The 18587-nt window shown below is 38.3% G+C and overlaps 1 protein-coding gene across 1 annotated transcript in view; it reads left to right on the forward strand.

The window, feature by feature from the left end:
• The window catches only part of LOC124510075 (membrane cofactor protein-like), a 38805-nt gene extending 20579 nt beyond the window's left edge, over positions 1–18226 (forward strand). The window contains exons 8-12 of the mRNA XM_047076771.1: positions 1730–1792; positions 6286–6333; positions 7839–7874; positions 8381–8441; positions 14795–18226. Of these exons, the coding sequence (XP_046932727.1) occupies positions 1730–1792; positions 6286–6333; positions 7839–7874; positions 8381–8441; positions 14795–14867 (281 nt within the window). The 3' untranslated portion in view covers positions 14868–18226. The remainder of the gene's footprint in view (positions 1–1729; positions 1793–6285; positions 6334–7838; positions 7875–8380; positions 8442–14794) is intronic.
• Positions 18227–18587: the final 361 nt, after the last annotated feature.

Below are 18587 nucleotides of genomic sequence, written 5' to 3' on the forward strand. Positions count from 1 at the left end.
AATGTATTTACGTATTTGTAAAATGATTTTTTTTTTTTTTTTTGAGAGAGAGAGATAGAGCACTAGCGCTCGATCAAGGAAGGGACAGAGAGAAGGGGAGGGAGAGAGAGAGTCCTAAGCGGGCTTTACTCTGTCAGCACAGAGCCCAATGTGGGGCTCGATCTCACCACCGTGAGATCATGACCTGAGCCTAAATCAAGTCAGACACTTGACCAACTGAGACACCCAGTCGCCCCTGCAAAATGATTTAATGCCTTCCTCAATGAGTGATGGTAGATGTTTAATGGAATTCATTTACTTTTTTTTTAATGTTTATTTTTGAGAGAGAGAGAAAGAGAGGGTTGGGGAGAGGGGCAGAGAGAGGGGGGGACACAGAATCGAAAGCAGGCTCCAGGCTCTGAGCTGTCAGCACAGAGCCCAGTTGCGGGGCTCAAACTCATGAACCGTGAGATCATGACCTGAGCCGAAGTCCGATGCTCAACCCACCGAGCCACCCAGGCGCCCCTTAATGGGATTCATTTAAAACAGCACAGTGCCTGGCACATGGGAAGCTCCTAAAGGCAGCTTATATGACATCACTCAAATTAATATTAGTGAAAAGGAAGGCCCTTGGCGTCTGTTTTTTAACATGTACATATTCTGTGCTTTTGACTTTGATGTTTTACTCCTTTCAGAAGTGATCTGTTGGCTCCTTTAGGGTATCTTCCTGGTCCAGAACAATGTTTCAGTTGCTGGACTGTAACCAGTTTAGCTTAGGGTTTTGTTTCTTTTTGTTTATATACGTGTGTGTGTGTGTGTGTGTGTATGTATAATATATATATATATATTGCATATATATATATTATATATATAAATAATATATATAATATATATAAATAATATATATAATATATATAAATAATATATATAATATATATAAATAATATATAATATATATATAATATATATAAATAATATATATAATATATATATAATATATATAAATAATATATATACATATATATAATATATATAAATAATATATATACATATATGTGTGTGTGTGTATGTGTGTATATATAAATAATACATATATATAAGTAATATATATAAGTAATATATATATAAATTATATATATATAAATTATATATATATATATATATATATATACACATAATTATTTTGTAGCTCAGTTTAAACTGGGAAATTTCTGCTATCTCTAGAATTAAAGGCCTGTATTTCCATCCCCCACCTCCACCAACCCTCCTCACCTTGTACACTCATTCTTTTTCTCTTTACTGGCATTTTTATTTAGCGATAGAAACTAAATTTCATAGCCACCGAAAGGCGGGAATAGCCTTTATTCGCTGAATCTTGCATGTTCTGCTAATGATCTACTCTGCTTAAGAACCGAAAAGATTATTTTGCTAGGGTTGGAAGGAAATATCTTCCAGGGTTCAGAGTTGCTACCTCTGAACACATTATTTTTGTGATTTATTGCCAGTGAACTTCTGGGATTTCCATTTTAAAACACAGAGCTACAGCAAACATGGTTATTATGCATACATTCTGATGGACTTGTGCAAATAGATACTTAGTTTAAATTCCCAGAAGTAGAATTACAAAGTTCAAGAAGTATGTATTTTTTTACATACTCTTTTTTACATAATCTTTTTAAGGTCAAAATCAAAATTAAATCCGTAGTTTTGTATTAATAAATTTGGTGAATTGAAACATTAATTTTTTCAGAATCCAAGCCTCCTCTTACGACTACGACTCCGGGTTCAAGCCATCCAGATTCAGATCATCCAGGTCCAGCACTCTTTATCCTACTTACATTGTTAAGAGCTTTATAAGGCGATGCATTAAAAATGATGTCCTACATTAATTTGCATTTCCTTTGCTCATTTTTCTACTAGGTTTCTACAATATTTTTCTCGATTGTAAATGAAAGCCCTGTTAATATGAAGTGAACAATTTTTTCCTGGGTTTTTTTCTTTGCTTTAATTTTACTAGTCAGTTCTTTTAAGATTTTTATACTCTTAGATGTAGATTGTTTTTCATAATTTTTTTTTAAAAAAATTTTATTTTTATTTCAGAGAGAGAGAGAGCTCATGAGTAGGGGAGAGAGGGAGGGAGAGAGAGAGAGATGAGAATCTTTTTTATATGTAAATTTTTTTAGCGTTTATTTATATTTGAGAGAGAGACAGTGTGAGAGCGGGAGAGGGGCAGAGAGACAGAGACAAAATCTGAAGCAGGTTCCAGGCTCTGAGCTGTCAGCACAGAGCCCGACGTGGGGCTCGAACTCACAAGCCATGAGATCGTGACCTGAGATGAAGTCAGATGCTTAACCAACTGAGCCACCCAGGCGCCCCAAGAAGGAGCAAGAATCTTAAGCAGGCTCTGTACTCAGTGCTGAGCCTGACAGGGGGCTCGAACCCACGACCCTGGGATCATGGCATGAGCTGAAATCAAGAGTCGGACACTCCACCAACTGAGCCACCCAGGCACCTTACGTCTTATAATTGTAATATATAAGTAGCATACAAATATAAGTTTATAAAATGTCAAACATTACAGAAGTATTTAGAGTAAAAGATTAGTTCTCATTCTCTTTCTCTAGTCTGTTACTTGAGTTAATCACTTAATATTTTAGGGTATTTTTTCATCTATTTCTGTACATAAGCATCCTTTTAGGTGTAGTTATACATACTGTGGTGGGTTTTTTTTCTTTATTCTTAAATAAAAATGGCATCATGCTGTTTTTTCTGAAACTGGCACTTTTCCACTTCATGGATTGTGATTGTAATTAGATGACTATATCCCATCCTTTTAATGGTGACTTTAAGATGTGCCAGAGTTGATATAACTATTCTCCTATCAGGGGTCTTTTATATGTGAAGACGTTTTATATTAACAAGTAGTTGGATATATTGATCTCTTCTCTAATGGCTGTGTGTATTTTGTCTTCTTCATAAAAGCTTTAGGCCTTCCCCTCGCTGAAATCTATTAACCATGCATTCTGATCACTTTCTCTGCATTTAGATCATTGGTGCATCTGAAATCCACTGTGGTATATGGTGTGATGTAGGGCTCCTCTCTACTCCACCCACCCCTACCTGGTGGCAAAGTAGCAACATTCGTTGAATAAGTTGTTTTCTCTCCAACTCTTTTCAAGTGCCAATTTTTATTATATATTAAATTCATGGGTATCCTACATATCCTTCTGTGCCCTTGAACTCTATACACTCCTATGCCAGCACCAAATCATTTTTTTTACAATGGGACTATGATATGTTTTAATATCTGGCAGAACACTTCATTTTCAGGAATGTTTAGACCATTCTGTATGTTAGTTTTTCTAGATAAACTTTTATTACCATTTTAGCCATTTTAAATGTACATTTCAGTGGCATTACGTGTATCCGCATTATTTGCAACCATCACTGCTATCTGTGTCTCCAAAACGTTTTCATCATCATCTCAAACTGAATCTTTATACCCATTAAACAATAACTCTCCATCCCTCCGCCTCCCCACCCCCCTTTAGCCCTGGTAACCACTATTCTACTTTCTGTCTTTACGGATTTCACTATTGCAAATACCTCATAGAACTGGAGTCATTTCTAGTTTATTTCAGTTAGCCAGTGTATTCTGGCTTATTTCACTTAGCATAATGTTTTATTTATTTATTTTTTTAATATAATCTATTGTCAAGTTGGTGAACATACAGTGTATACAGTGTGCTCTTGGTTTGGGGGGTAGCATGGATCAGAACTTACTTCTTTTTCTGGCCGAATCCTATTCTGTTGTATTATGTACCACATTTGTTTATCCATTCATCTGTTGATCGATGCTTGGGTTGTTTCTGCCTTTTGGCTATTCTGGATAATGTTTCTCTGAATATTAGCACCTAACTGTCTGAGGCCCTTTTTTTGCACTTCTGGTGGCTCACATACCTAGGAGTACAATTGCTGGGTCACATGCTAGTTCTGTGTCTACTGTTTTGAGGAGCAGTCCTGCCGTCATCCACAGTGGCTGCACCATGATACATTCCCATCAGTGATGCACAGATATTCCAGTTTCTCCACCTCTTTGGCACCACTTGTTCTCTCCCGGGTTTTGAGAACAGCCATCCTAGCACATGCGAAGTGGCAGCTCCTTGTGGCTTGTATTGAATTCCCTAATGATTCGTGATTCATCATCTTTTTATATGTTTCTTGGTCTTTTGCAGATCTTTGGAGGAATGTCTTTTCAAAGTCTTGGCCCATTTTTTCTTATTAAATATAATTTATCGTCAAATTGGTTTCCATACAACACCCAGTGCTCATCCCAACAGGTGCCCTCCTCAATGCCCGTCACCCTTTGCCCATTTTTTAATTGGCTTGTTTTTTGTTACTGAGTTTTAGGAGTTCATTATGTATTTTGTGTATGGAGGTCTTATCAGGTGTGTGATTTGCAGATGTTTTCTCTCATTCTGTGGATTGCCTTTTCACTCTTGACAGTGTCCACAGATGGACAGAAGTCTTACATTTTCATGAAACCTAACTTACCTCTTTTTTTCTTTTGTTGCCTGTGCTTTTGGTATCACATCCAAGCAATCATTGCCAGATCCAGCATCACAAAAGCTTGTTCTATATGTTTTCTTTGAAAAGTGTTACACTTGTAGCCCTATTTTAGTTTTGTGTGAGTTTTGAATTAATTTTTGTGTGTAGTATAAAGTGAGGGTCCAACTTCATTCTTTTGTGTTTGGATATCCAGTTTTCTAAGAACCATTTGTTGAAAATTTTGCCCTTTCTCCATTAAATATTCCTAGCACCTTTGTGGGCAATCATTTGACCACAGACATAAGGGTTTATTCCTGGGCTTTTTATTCTATTCCATTAGTCTTGTGTCTGTCTTTATGTCAGTACCACTCTGCTTGATTATTGTAGCTTTGTAGTAAATTTTAAAATCAGGAAGCGTGAGTCCTCTCAACTTTGCTCTTTTCTTTTCAAGATTATCTTGGGGGCACCTGGGTGAAGTCGGTTAAACGTCTGACTTCAGCTCAGGTCATGATCTCAAGGTTCGTGAGTTTGAGCCCCACATCGGGCTCTGTGCTGACAGCGTGGAGCTCACTTCGAATCCTCTATCCCCTTCTCTCTCTGTCCATCCCCTGCTTGTGCTCTCTCTGTCTCAAAAATAAACATTAAAAAAAAAAAAAAAGATTATCTTGGCTATTCTTAGTCCCTTGAGATGCCATATGAATTATAGGTTAGTTTTTTCTGTTTCTGCAAAATGCATATTCAAGATGGTGATAGGGGTTGCATTTAATCTGTAGATTGCTTTGTGTAGTATGAACATTTTAATAATAGTCTTCTAATTCATGAACATGGGATGTCTTTCCATTTATTTATATCTTCAGTTTGTTTCAGCAACGTTTTGTAGTTTTCAGTGTATGAGTTTTTCGTCTTCTTGTTTTATTCCTGAGCATTTTGTTCTTTTTTGATGCTATTGTAAATGGGATTTTCTTAATTTCCTTTTTGGATTGTTCATTGTTAGTGTATAGAAATACAACAACTGATTTTTGTGTGTTGGTTTTGTGCCCTGCAACTTTGCTGAATTCATTTACTCTAATAGGTGTGTGTGTGTGTGTGTGTGTGTGAGAGAGAGAGAGAGAGAGAGAGAGAAAGAGAGAGAGAGAGAGAGAGATCCTTAAGACTTTTCTGTGTAAAGGTCACATCATGTGGAATAGAGATCATTTTAGTTCTTCCTTCCCAATTTGGATGCTTTTTATTTCTTTTTCTTGCCTAATTGCTCTGACTAGAACTTCTAATATTATGTTAAATAGTAAGTGGAAAATACAAGCATCTTGTCTTGTTCCTGATCTTAAGGGGAAAACTTTTCAGTTTTTGAATATGCTAATGATGGCGTTTTCATAAATGGCCTTTATCACAATGGTGTCTCCTTCTATTGGAGATCAACATCTAACTAGTTTATTAAGCCCCCCAAATTTTTACTTTTAAGTAGACTCACATTGAATCCATAGGCTAACTATGGTGCAGTTGCTTGTTATACCATAGAATATTATCACAGGAAATGTTACTGAATAGGAAGAATACTAATAATATACAAATTTATGATATATTATGATACTACTTTTAATGGGAAACATTTAACATAGTTTATATAAGGAAAATGAAATTACAAGGGTTTTTATACAAAAGCGAGAAATCAAAACCTCTAAATTTGGAGGACTTTAAGCTTTATTATTTTCTTTTTTTTTTCTTTTTAACTTATTTCCATTTCCCCCCTCCCCCCCCCAGGAGCTCCCACTACCACTGCACCACCACCTGAAGACGCTAATACTTTAGGTACTATTTTGGTTATTGATTGCTTTGTATTATGAGACCCTAGAGTTCTACATGTAAATATCATATTTCAGTTATGTGTCGATAAGAAAGAGCATGTCACAAATTGGTAATATGTCACATTTGGAGTTATTTTGATAGTGCAGATACGATGACAGATGTAAGCAGTATATGTAGATACATGTATACAGTATAGTTTTTAAGAGCTGTCCCCAAATAGGATTCCTAGTAGGGTGAGGTCACTTTCTTAAATACTATGATTATATATAGGTTAAAATACATACAACATAACTTGCTGTTCATGGGGTAGTGTTATTTTTTTTGTGGCAATTTGGAGATAAAGTTTCTTTCTACTTGTACCTTGTATACATAAGCCTTAAAATACTACAGGTTGGGTTAGTTTTTTTCTGTTACAGGCTGGTATGGCAAACTTTACATAGGCTCGCATGGTTCATGCAATGTATGTTAAAGAAAATGAAGAAAAAGCTATAGTTGCGACAGTTAAATGGAAATATAAAGGTTTCTTGATAAGTAAATGAGAAATGCCTATTACTTTTATTTATATTAGACTAGTAACTAAGGCTAACCTTTTTATAACCCTTTAGGCTTGTTATATTTTCCCTCTGAACACTGTAGTCAGACCGTCATTGTACCAGTAAAACCAGTGCCATCCTAAGATGGCTTCCTAATATTTTATGAAACGCTTCCTAATATTTTATGAAATGAAAAGAACAGACATAAACATGACATTTTATGCTCTGACTTCCAGAACTTTAATGTAAGTAATGGCAGTTTAGAAGCCAAGGTACTCCTGACATCATTTCTAAGAATTAAGATTTTGTAGTATGATTTATTGCTCTCTGGGTAGTCAAAAATGCATGTTTAAGTCTCTATACATTATTTTCATCTATGTGCCCTGGTGTTTCATTTACATATATAGAATCTCCTTGGTAATTAGGATTATGTCTTATTTTTTTAGGGGGTAGAGGATCAGGAGGGGTTGATGATAAAATATTATTTTGAAGATTCTGAAACTAACATCCTTGTTTGTGATAGATGAGTAGAGATTTATTTATGACCCAGTCCACAGAGCCCATTTTGGTGGAAAAAATACAAATTCCTCACAAAATCATAAATGATAGGATGAATACTGATTCAAGTAAACCAACTATAATGGGGTAATACGTTTTAAAGCAATTTCCCTCTGATCTACTGAATTCTTAGTTGTCCTAGTAAGCTTTACTAAATAACCTGATATGGCAACGACAGCACAAAACAATGAAAAGTGAGGTCTCTCTGAAGAGTCTTACACGGTGGACCCTGGATGTGGGATCAGAGTCCAAGGTTCTGTGATCGGAATGATCTGGACACAGTAGCAGTCGTGCTAAAACTAGACTGAGGAACTCTTTCTTTGCTGTAGTGTATAATCTGAGCAAGATTAAATGTGACTACTCTCTGGGACCCTTGTGTGCTCAATTATCTTCAAACTGTTCTCGTTTTTTTCTCAGGCAAAGGAATCATTGCTGTGATTGTCATTGTTGTTCGTAAGTAGCCCAAACTTGATGTTACTTAAATAAAAATAATACTGTGAGCAAGTGCATTTTTTAATGTATGCAGTTATTTTTAATTTAACTTTCCAATTTCTATAGTTTTTATAGCTTGAAGTGAAGTACACCAGTCTAGAACGGTCTGACTTTGTATATAATACACTATGTTTTGTTGGTGAATGTATATTCTTTTATATTCCACTTGTCCACTTAGTAACAAACCTAAATACTCCATGTGTTTTCAGGATGATTAGTCATGACTCTGCGTCCCAAATATGCTTTGGGTACTTTTCTAAACTAAGCAAGGATTCTTCCCTGACTTATTGATAGTTCCCATGAACTTCTGATAGTGAAGAGTCTAGACGGATACATATGTGCTTAAATGAAGTAGCATTTTCTGACCACTGAAATGTAACCAACACTTACTTATTTCTGCTGCTACATTTTGAATCTTGGCAATTAGTTCTCAGAGTTACATGTCATTTGTTTCTGGTTTCTTGTAGTTGCTGGCATTGTATTCCTTTGCTGCATCCTGGTCATATTTTATCGACACAAGAAGAAAGGGTAAATTAAAGGACATTTCTTCTAACTTCCGGTCCTTCTCACTCCTCGCCTACGTGCGTGCAGCATTTGCACCTGTGCCTATGCCATCTTTCCCTAAGCTGAGCCCGCATCAGTGTGCCCTGCCAGTCGCATCTGTTTACTAACAATGTTTTAGGCTGCTTTTCCTGTCCCGGTGGCCAGAGCGACCTGCGCAGACTTGCTTCGTCTGTTAGGACTTCACGAAAAATTTCTGCGGGGTGGGACTTGAGGTTTAAGTTCTATAGCAAGTCATGGAGCGTTACGGGGCCTTCCCCACCCAGCTTCCCCCTATTTCCTAAATTGGACCAGGGGCCAAGATGAAACTTAGAGCAGTTCACTGTGGAGACTCGGACAGTTGTATTCAGTGGAGTTTTTATGTGAAAGTCTCCATTTGTCCGGGTAAGTTAGGGAATTGTAAGAAGTTGTGCAGGTGTCTCTTTCGAATACCCAGTTTGATTTCTTTTCCTTTAGAGCTGTTACTTACACTTGTTAAACCGGGGAGTGAAAAGCAGCAGTGTTTGATTTCCCTCTTTTGTTCTCTCAATTTACTAGGTTGCAGTAAAACTGTTGGGGTTAAACTTAACATTACTGAGGGGTAAGATTTACAAGGCACCTTCTTATTTAACTTTATCTGTGTTTTAATTTGTAAAAATGAAAAGCAGGGGATCTTAAAATAGAAAAAAAAAATACAAGTATATATCTTCTGAGCAGAATACGATGTTTAAACATCAAACAAATCTTAATGAAATAATTTACAATTTATGAAAGACTTGGAATAAATCCTGGAGCATAGACCAAATTAGGTGCTTTGAAATTTTTAAACTTTAGTGATTTATTTTTTTCCCTGTTGCTTTGAAAATACCTTTGAAATCAAACTAATAATTTTAAGACTTTTGGTATTCATAGTTTTTTGATACAGTTTCCCTTTATATTAATCATCTGGTTTGGAATATGTAATAAAAGAACATTCTTTATGCATAAAGAGCTCAACTTTTAAAACAAAGTACCGCAGTGCCTTCACTTGAATCTTCAGTCTAATATTTGTAGAACATATGATATGCATATTTGATTTCTCAATCAGCAGTATATTTTTAAAATTGTACATACACAGCACTCTGAGTAGGAAATACTGTCGTGGAATATTTTTGCAAGTCCAAAATGTTTGTATAGAAATAGAAACAATAGAAACAATAACAAATCAAAATAGCCCTCTGGGGGCATGTGGGTGGCTCAGTATCAAGCCTCCCACCCTTGATTTCGGCTCAGGTCATGATCTCACAAGCCCCAGGTCAGGCTCCAAGCTAAGCACGGAGCCTGTTTGGGATTCTCTCTCTCCCTCCCTTCCTCTCTCTACCCCTCCCCTGCTCCCTCATGCTCTCAAAATAAATATTTAAAAACAACAACAACAACAACAACAACAAAAAACACCCTAAAATAGCTCTCTGCTCCTTATTTTACTTACTTTACTATTTACAGTGACACTGAATCAAAATACGTATAGATTCCTTAACAAGTATTAATGATACTCTCTCTAGCCACCATTAATGGATTTTTTAAAGTTGAACAATTGTCTGAGTATTGTACCCCAGATGAAAGATTCAGTGACATTAGTGATCTGAGATTCCATGTCTAATGAGCCCCCGGCGATGTTGCTGCCAGCCGGGGCGACACTCTGAGTTACCAAGTGGAGGTTATTAGTGATGCACCCATAGTCTTGAAATTGGAAGAAATGCCATCAAACATAAAGGTGAAATTTCCTCCTGTTTAAGATAATTGAATTTTCAAAAGGTACCACATCTATGTGTATGTTTAAATTTTTTTTTTTTTTCAACGTTTATTTATTTTTGGGACAGAGAGAGACAGAGCATGAACGGGGGAGGGGCAGAGAGAGAGGGAGACACAGAATCGGAAACAGGCTCCAGGCTCTGAGCCATCAGCCCAGAGCCTGACGCGGGGCTCGAACTCACGGACCGCGAGATCGTGACCTGGCTGAAGTCGGACGCTTAACCGACTGCGCCACCCAGGCGCCCCGATAATTGAATTTTCAAAAGGTACCACATCTATGTGTATGTTTTTAAAAAGTGCGTGGGCTAAAGTTTGGCTTTATGTTGCTTTTCTTTAAAAAAGAAAAGAAAGAAAGAAAAGAAAGAAAGAAAGAAAGAAAGAAAGAAAGAAAAGAAAGAAAAGATTTCTATTATGTCCTTTGCACTGTTTAATGTCCCTCATCTGTTCCCCTGAAACGAAGCATTGTCGCCTTAGAAACTTCCTTACAAGACTATAAAACGTAGGCAGTTCCTTCTCTATTTCTAGGCTGGTAAGAACTCTGGAAGCAGGGCACTAGGCACAGATAGTCCCAAATGGCTGCTAAAACTTGGCACAGAACGGATTTTGATGTAAACTTGTATTTATGATGACCTGGGAACACCGTTACCCTCCTGCAGCCTCCATCCCAAAGTACACAAATAGTGTAAGTAGTCATTTTTCAGACAGATCCCTAAATTATGTGATGAAAAGTGGCCCCCGGTTGGAGTGTTCTGCTAGGGTTGCATAGTCTCAGCTGGGAATAGGATGGGATCCCAGAGCCTCGGAAATGCACCTTCTCCTGCCAGTTTCCTTTAACTAATTTGCTCCCGTCTCTAGTCTTGGAATCCGCAGCCCTTGCCCTGTGTCTTGCTATTGCTCGAGTTCTGTTTTGCTTGTCATGACTGTGTGGTTCTAGAAAACACGCCATTTGTTGACATCAGTGTTTTCATGCACGTGTTTCATAAATGCATGGTTTTCTTTTGTCCGGCTAAATCATCCCTGGATAAGTGAGAGTTGGCTTAAGTCCATTCGACTCATATACATACTTTATGTATTTTATCACCTGTGGCTAAATCGTTTCTCCTTTATTTCCGTTAAGGATATTTATTATTTGGTATAACTTAAACCTGTTTTTAATGTCATATTAATAATGACCGACCCACTAACTTTGTAACTTTTTTTTTTACATTTTTTAAAAATTTGCAATTCTTAAGCTGTCTGTGCTTAAGTGAATGTTACACAACGTTTTGGGATGTACTACATGGAGTGGCCAGATCAGGTGGTGGGGAGTATAGTGACATGGGGGGAAAAACCCAAAAGATCAAATTAACTTGAACATTGTTCTACTTGGCTCTCGAATTCTGGAGCTGTAAACTTCAAAAAATTGTATAAATAACAAAGGATGGTGTAGTTAGTTGAGAGCAAACTTTAGATCCATCCCAGGACAATGGGGTGTTATGTAGTAAGTTTTACAGAGGTCTTTCCGCGGGGTGAAAACAGATGTGCTGCAGGAAGAAACTGTACTCGATGCAGAAGTCAGGATGCATCTGAAAATGCCTGGCTTGTCCTAAAATTGATTGCTAAGATAATATTTAATATATGCTCTGTGCATTCCCTCTAAGTCTAAGATGTGAGAGACAAGGGCCGTTTGTCCTCACGCAGTCTTACGCTATGAGAGAGAGTTTACATTACTCGTATCAGGCTGATTGGTTTTAGAGGTAAACAGATTGCACAGAAATTCCGAATCAGTTCATCTGCCAGACGATCTGTAAGATGTCAACATTAGAGCAGCTCCCTGCACCTAATTGCTGTTTCAAATTCCTAAAGGAGAATCAGAAAAGTCGTAATTTGTGACTCTAATGGTCAGCCCTACTTCCATCCTCTTTGTCGTTCATTTCATCCCACCTGTTGTGCCATTCTGCTTCCTTTTGGTTTGTTGTGACTATTTTATTCAGCATTTTCCCTTCCTCTGTTCAGCACATACCAAACTGGTGAGAGCCACAGAGAAGTAAAATTAAATTCTCTCTGAGAAGAAGAGATGAGAGAAAGGTTTGCTTTTATCATTAAAAGGTACCCGCTTCTGTATGTTTCTTTTCAGAGATACCCTTTCTAGAATAGAAAATATCCAATGACTATTTAGATATCAGTACCTTGAACTAAGCTATGTTGGCTTTAGTAAACATCAGGGGGAACACTTAGATTCCTGTTCCCTTTGCTAAATTATTGGTTTTTATGCCACTCCTGTTTTAAAAGTAAAAACAAAAAAAATACATACTGGCAGACTTTTACTTTGACGTAGGCTCCAACTGAGTAATGTCCCCATTGTCCTTTTATTAGACTATCTAGCTTCCTTGACCTCATAGTAGCTGTGAATCCAAAATGCAGAAATTTTTTTAGCCCAGTGGGAGATTATCCTAGAATCTTATTATTTTTAAGTGCAGGGAGGAAAAATACTCCTTTCAGAAACTTAAATACTTTTTACTTAAGCTTGTAAATGCATTCAATTTTTTTTAATGTTTTTTTAATTTATTTTTGAGAGAGAGCGCTAGAACGTGAGCGGGGGAGGGGCAGAGAGACAGAGAGACCCAGAATCTGAAGCAGGCTCCAGGCTCTGAGCTGTTAGCGCAGAGCCTGATGTGGGGCTCAAACTCAGGAGCAGTGAAATCATAACCTGAGCCCAATTTGGACGTTTAACCAACTGAGCCACCCAGGCACCCCACAATTTCAACTTGTAAGTATTAATTCTGTAAAGACATTTATGTTTTCCTTTACCAGAATATTTTTTGCATAGGAGAGAGAAACCAACAACAAAAAAATCCTAGATTTTGGAAAATTATGAATTGCGTTGCCTTAGACCCTTCGAGCCCCACTGCCCTGTGTCTGAGTGAAATGAAGTGTTCCTCTATTTGTGCCAGAATGTGTGTCTGCATAGCCAGGAAGAGAGCAGATACGTATCCCACCCACTCACAATGTGAGGTGCTCCTCTCCCTTACGGTCTAGAGTTTGGGAGCAGACTCTGTCAAAGCCAACAGGAAGGGCAGTTTCTTGGTAAAAGCAGAGTGGTGTCTTGGGTCACAGCAGCAAAGGGCAAGACAAAACATAGCAACTAAAACTGGCAGTCGAGGCCTACCCAGCCCCGTGTATCTTCCTGGTCCCAGAATTCCTCTGAGGCTAAAGCCAACCAGGAAGGGAGATTTCAGTCTGTCGTGAGCTTTACGGTGTCTGTGAACACCTGAAGGTAATCTAATGGATGCTGAAGATAACGTGAACATTCTGTGATTAGTAATCCAGTTTTAGATTTTCACCGTCTTGAAATAGCTTCGTTGTTATGCCAAATCAATGTGTCTTACACTGTAGGAGAGTCTTTTTGATCTTTCTCCCGCATCGGATTCTGTTTAAAATTCCATCAGAAGAGGATATGCCACTCCCACACCAACAAAAGGAGTTTTGACTCCAAAAAACTAGAAAACGAGAGCAGTCGTGGAGAATTCAGTGACAGTCCTGACCCACAATCGAAAGACGCTCCCCGTCGCCCTCAGGAAGTGGCTCTATGACGAGTGTAGTTTGGGGACGGTGGTGGCTCCCAGGACGGCCTCCCCCACAAGGAGAAACAGGAGGGGATCCAAAGCCACCATGGTTAGTTGTTGTGTTGGGTAGCATCGAGCGTCCCTCAAGTATTGGCTGGGGCGCACACACCGGTGAACAGCTGACTGGCCACTGTTAGTTTCCGTCTGCCCGTTCTAGTCCGTTTACTGAGGCAGGGACTACACCTGCGTTTTCCAGTTCCATCGTCCGTAGTCCCGTGTGGCTACTGTGGACTTGAACGTGGCTGGTCCTGCGTAAGTTGTGCTTATAAAACACACGCCGGACTCTAAAGACTCAGTACACATTAAATGTAAAATAACATGCGTGTTCGGTTAAGCAAAATACATTAAAATTAATTTTGCTTGCTTCTTTTACTTTTTTAATGTGGCTTCTAGAAGATGTAAAATTACCTGTGTGTCTCATAGTGTATTTCTTTGGATGGCACTGGACTAGAATAATCGATTTTAGAGGTCTACTGCCACCATAAAATTGTGATGTAAATTTCAGTTATTTAGGAGAATCTCTTACCAAAACGCATGGCTTCCTTGACGGTGAGGGCTAAATGGGGCATGATTGAACTTGAGCACTGGTGGAATCGTTCTCCCTTTAAACATTTCATTTCAGAGCCAGATTTAAAATGTTGGTATTAGGAAAATAAGTGTTTCTCTCCACTAGCCCTCATTTTAACTTAAATGGGAAAATATTTACAAAGTACTTCATATCACACTGTTCTGTTGTTTCGAAGAGAATCAAAAATGTAATACAGGGATAGAAGGGTTTCTAGACTGGCAGTAGCCGCACATTCGAAATCGTTCCTAAAAAACCATTTATTTCCCAGTCCTGGCACCCCTGCAGTTTTTTGTTTGAACTGTGGATTTTCTACATAGGCTTTGGAATTGATTTTATGTTGCTCTCTGATACTGTCTTTTTTTTACCTCGCCTTCTAGGAAAACAGAAGTTAGCGCCTCATACAGCACTTACCAGGATAAATCCGCTTCGCCATCAGAGTCCACGCAGTAAACGGTTTCCGCACAGTGCATCTTCTGATTCTTTTAGAATGTTGACATCGATGGTAAATTCATATAGCCTCTATGGAAAACATACACGCCTTCCTCAAAAAACTAAAAACCAAACCAACGAATGATTTAGCAGTTCCACTTGCTGGCATATATCCAAAGGAAACAAACAAACAAACAAAAACACTGCAGCTCTCTGTTCTCTGCAGCATTATTTACAACGGCCACCACACGGATGCCAACCTAAGTGCCCCTGGACAGATGAATCGTTAAAAGAAAACATGGTATCCAAATACGGTGGCATACTGTCCAGCCATAAAAAAGGAAGGAAATCTTGCTGTTGGCCACAAAATGCATGGACCTTCAGGCATTTTGCTAAGTGAAATGAGGTCGAACAAAGACAAAATACTGTATGATCTCATTTGTAGAATCTAAAAGGAAAAAAAAAAAATCCCAGAAAACAAAAACAAACCCTAGGAACAAATCAGATTGGTGGTTGCTGGGGGGTGGGGGCAGATTTGGCTGAAGGTGGTCAAAAGGGACACACTTCCAGTCCTAAGACTAACGAGTGCTGGGATGTAATTATCGTTCAGTCTGCTGTCAGTAGTATGTTGTATTTTTGGAGAGTTGCTGAGCAGAAGACAAACACTTTTATAATTGAAGTAATGGATGTGAACTAAGTTCATTGTGGTAATCATTTCATAGTATATACATTCTCAAATTATGCTCTACACCTTATACACAATGTTACGTGTCAGTTAATAAAACCAGAAAGGGGGAAAGAAAGGATGTATAAAAACTATTCCCTAGGGTTTTTTCCCCCACTTCCACGAATGCAACTGTTAATTAAGCCATCGTGCTAGCGTTTTAATGTGCTTTGAATGTACTCACCATCTTTCGATGCTTCTTTGAACTGTATATGCATTTGGGTATGAACATCTGGCTTGTTTCTCCTTAAAATAACATGTGCGTTTATAGGGCAACTCAATACAATATCCCCAGTATTTAGGTGCGGAAATTATTTTTTAAAATGAAATTTCCAACTTTAGACAACTGTAGTGCAAAATAAATTACATTTCACTTGTAAAGAAAGTGACAAATCTTTTTTGTAAAAAGATTAATGAGAAGTCAAGATTCATTCTCTCAACAACTCTAAAACATGTTTTACATATTGTTCAGTGTAAAAAGTCTTTCAAATATGTGTATGCTACTTTCACCCTTCACATTAAAAAGAGGAACACTGAAAATTGGGATTTTGAACAAGTTTGACTTCCTTAACTGAGAATATTATCAGAAAACAAAGTAAATAGGGTTGAATTCTATATGTTTTTTAACTATTTGTAATTTCTTGGTGACTTCCAGAAGCTAGAAAGTTTATGGCCTTTGTTCTTCACTTTTTCAAACGTCAGCAAACAGTCAGAGAAGTCAGTTAGGAATTCAGAATCTGTTGGAAACTCCTGTACAACTTTAGAGAGTTCTCACACTCATAAAAGGAATGGCAGCTGGGGGTACAGAGTGAACCTGTGGCCTATAATTTTCTCTAAGAAGATTCTGCCCTTTAATAAAATTAGATTCCACTCTAAATCCCAGCAATGGGTGATTTTCTCCCTGTACTTGAATAAGACGATGCCTTTAAACAACGTCATGTAAAAGTAGTGACTTTGGCAGGAATATCTCCATCTGATAACCTCAGGTTGTATCAGAATCTTAGTTCTTATGTGCATCTCACCTTAACTGCTAAAAACAGTAAAAATTCAGCCACATTATTTCAAGAAAGGAAACTGTCCGCTATTGGCCGAACAAAGGGACAGAGAAAGCAAACAGCTGCAGTGGCACCTGGGACTCAGGTGGCACTGACCGTGACCTGAGTCCTTACACCAGGCAGAGTCTCTGAGATAAGCCACTGGGCAGAGAGGAGGGACGGCCGCTCACATTCAGAGTACGGTTTTACAAATTTTGTTTTGCACTTTCATAGTTAGTAGCAGAAGTTAGGCCAAAGAAACGCTGCCTTGAGAAGGACATGATTGGGAATCATGTTTTACAAGTATTATTTTATGGATAAAGCATGTTTATGATGCACTGTAAGTGTCCCCTCCCTGAGGGATCGGTGAGGTACTTTGGGAAGATACACTTGAGCAGAAAGAAACAGGAATTTTGAATTAAGTACAGAGTTGAAGTTTCACTATACCCATTTTCACATACTTTTCAGGGATGTAGCACTTGCTCAGAAACAAGAGATGGCTGTACTGTTGATTTTTAACAAGCCCAGTTGACTCTTTTGCAACCAAAGATTGTTATGCTATTTTCCAAAAAAATTGTTATGTTATTGTTACGTTGTTTTTCCAAAACAGACTTTTATACTAGTTTCTGCTTCAAATTTATTTTTTTTATTTTGTATATTTATACAAAATTGCTCTCGATATGTAAATATAAATTTTGTTTTTCAAATAATGGCAATTATATATGCCATTATATACGTTTATATATATGGGATAAAATGAAAAGTTTCTCTAATGACGTGGAAAGCAGCATATGTGAAAGGTTGCTAAAACTGGAAGAATGTATTTGCGGTGAAATGAGAAGTCCCGTGGGGGGGGGGGGGTCTTTATTGTTCATATTTTGAAAATGGGATCTTCAAGTGTGAAAAATAAAATCCAAGATTGGGAGAATTTTCATTTGTGACGATGCGTTCATTTCCAGTGTGTTTTAGCTCAGAGCAGAGCATGCTTGTACTTGGCCTGACTTCTCTACGCGTTCCACTGCAGCCCCTCACATTGCAGAGCCTTGAATGTGTCCAGGCTCCTCGCCCAGCCCGTCCTGGGCCTCTCCTGCTCAGAGGTGTTCAGTCACAGGTGCACAGCGTCAAGTGCAAGGTTTCTCGCAGGCACCCTGAAGCTTTCTACAATTAAATCCCAACGTGTCTTCTGAAGACTTCTGCTCCATTTCTTCAAAGAACCTATTGTCCGTCAAGCGGACCGTCTGCCCCACGTGCTGTGCTGTGGTCCTGGTTCACTGTCGCCTGTAGCACTTCTAGTCCTGGCCGGGTCCTGGACATCTTCCCCAAGGCTCAGCTCCTACTGCCCATTCCGTGAAGCTTCTCCCGACTTGCCCAGCTCTTAGAGCCTTTGTGATGTTACCGAACCTTGAGTTAACCGGGTGTCTATATGCCTGTATCTGGTGGCAGATATACCTTCCACATCACGTCAGTGCGTGGGTATGATTAAGTGCTTACAAACCCAAGCCCCAATGATGAAAGTAGAAAGTTTGATTTGTGTAATAACAGGGTTTGCTTTTGTTTACACAAAAAGTTTTCTTGGTCTTTTTTGCAGATTCGAATTAAATCAGATTGCTACATGTCTGAGATCAGGCCTCAGTGTTCTGAACCATGTTGCACATGGAATCACGGGGCATTTTACCCATGCCTGGGTCCCACCCCTCTTGGATTTCTTATGTAACTGATCTGGGATGTGGCCTGCCTGGGGATAGGGATTTTCCCAGCTTCCCAAGTGATTCTAATATGCAGCTAAGGCTGAGAACTTCTGCATTAGTGACTTACAAGTTTATAATGACACAGCCTTATATTTACAAAAGAAAATCGAGGTTTTATTCATTCAGCATACTTAATAAATCCGAAAACGTCTAAGACTTAAAATCATGGTCTTGTTGCATGGCTAACAAGGCTCTGGTTTAAGAAAAAAACAAAAGCAATCTTTACAATATCAAC

The sequence above is a fragment of the Lynx rufus genome, unplaced genomic scaffold (assembly GCF_022079265.1).
Source record: "Lynx rufus isolate CCGP_SWC_20201006 ecotype Redwood Valley unplaced genomic scaffold, mLynRuf1.p SCAF_15, whole genome shotgun sequence".
In the NCBI taxonomy this organism is placed as follows: domain Eukaryota; kingdom Metazoa; phylum Chordata; class Mammalia; order Carnivora; family Felidae; genus Lynx; species Lynx rufus.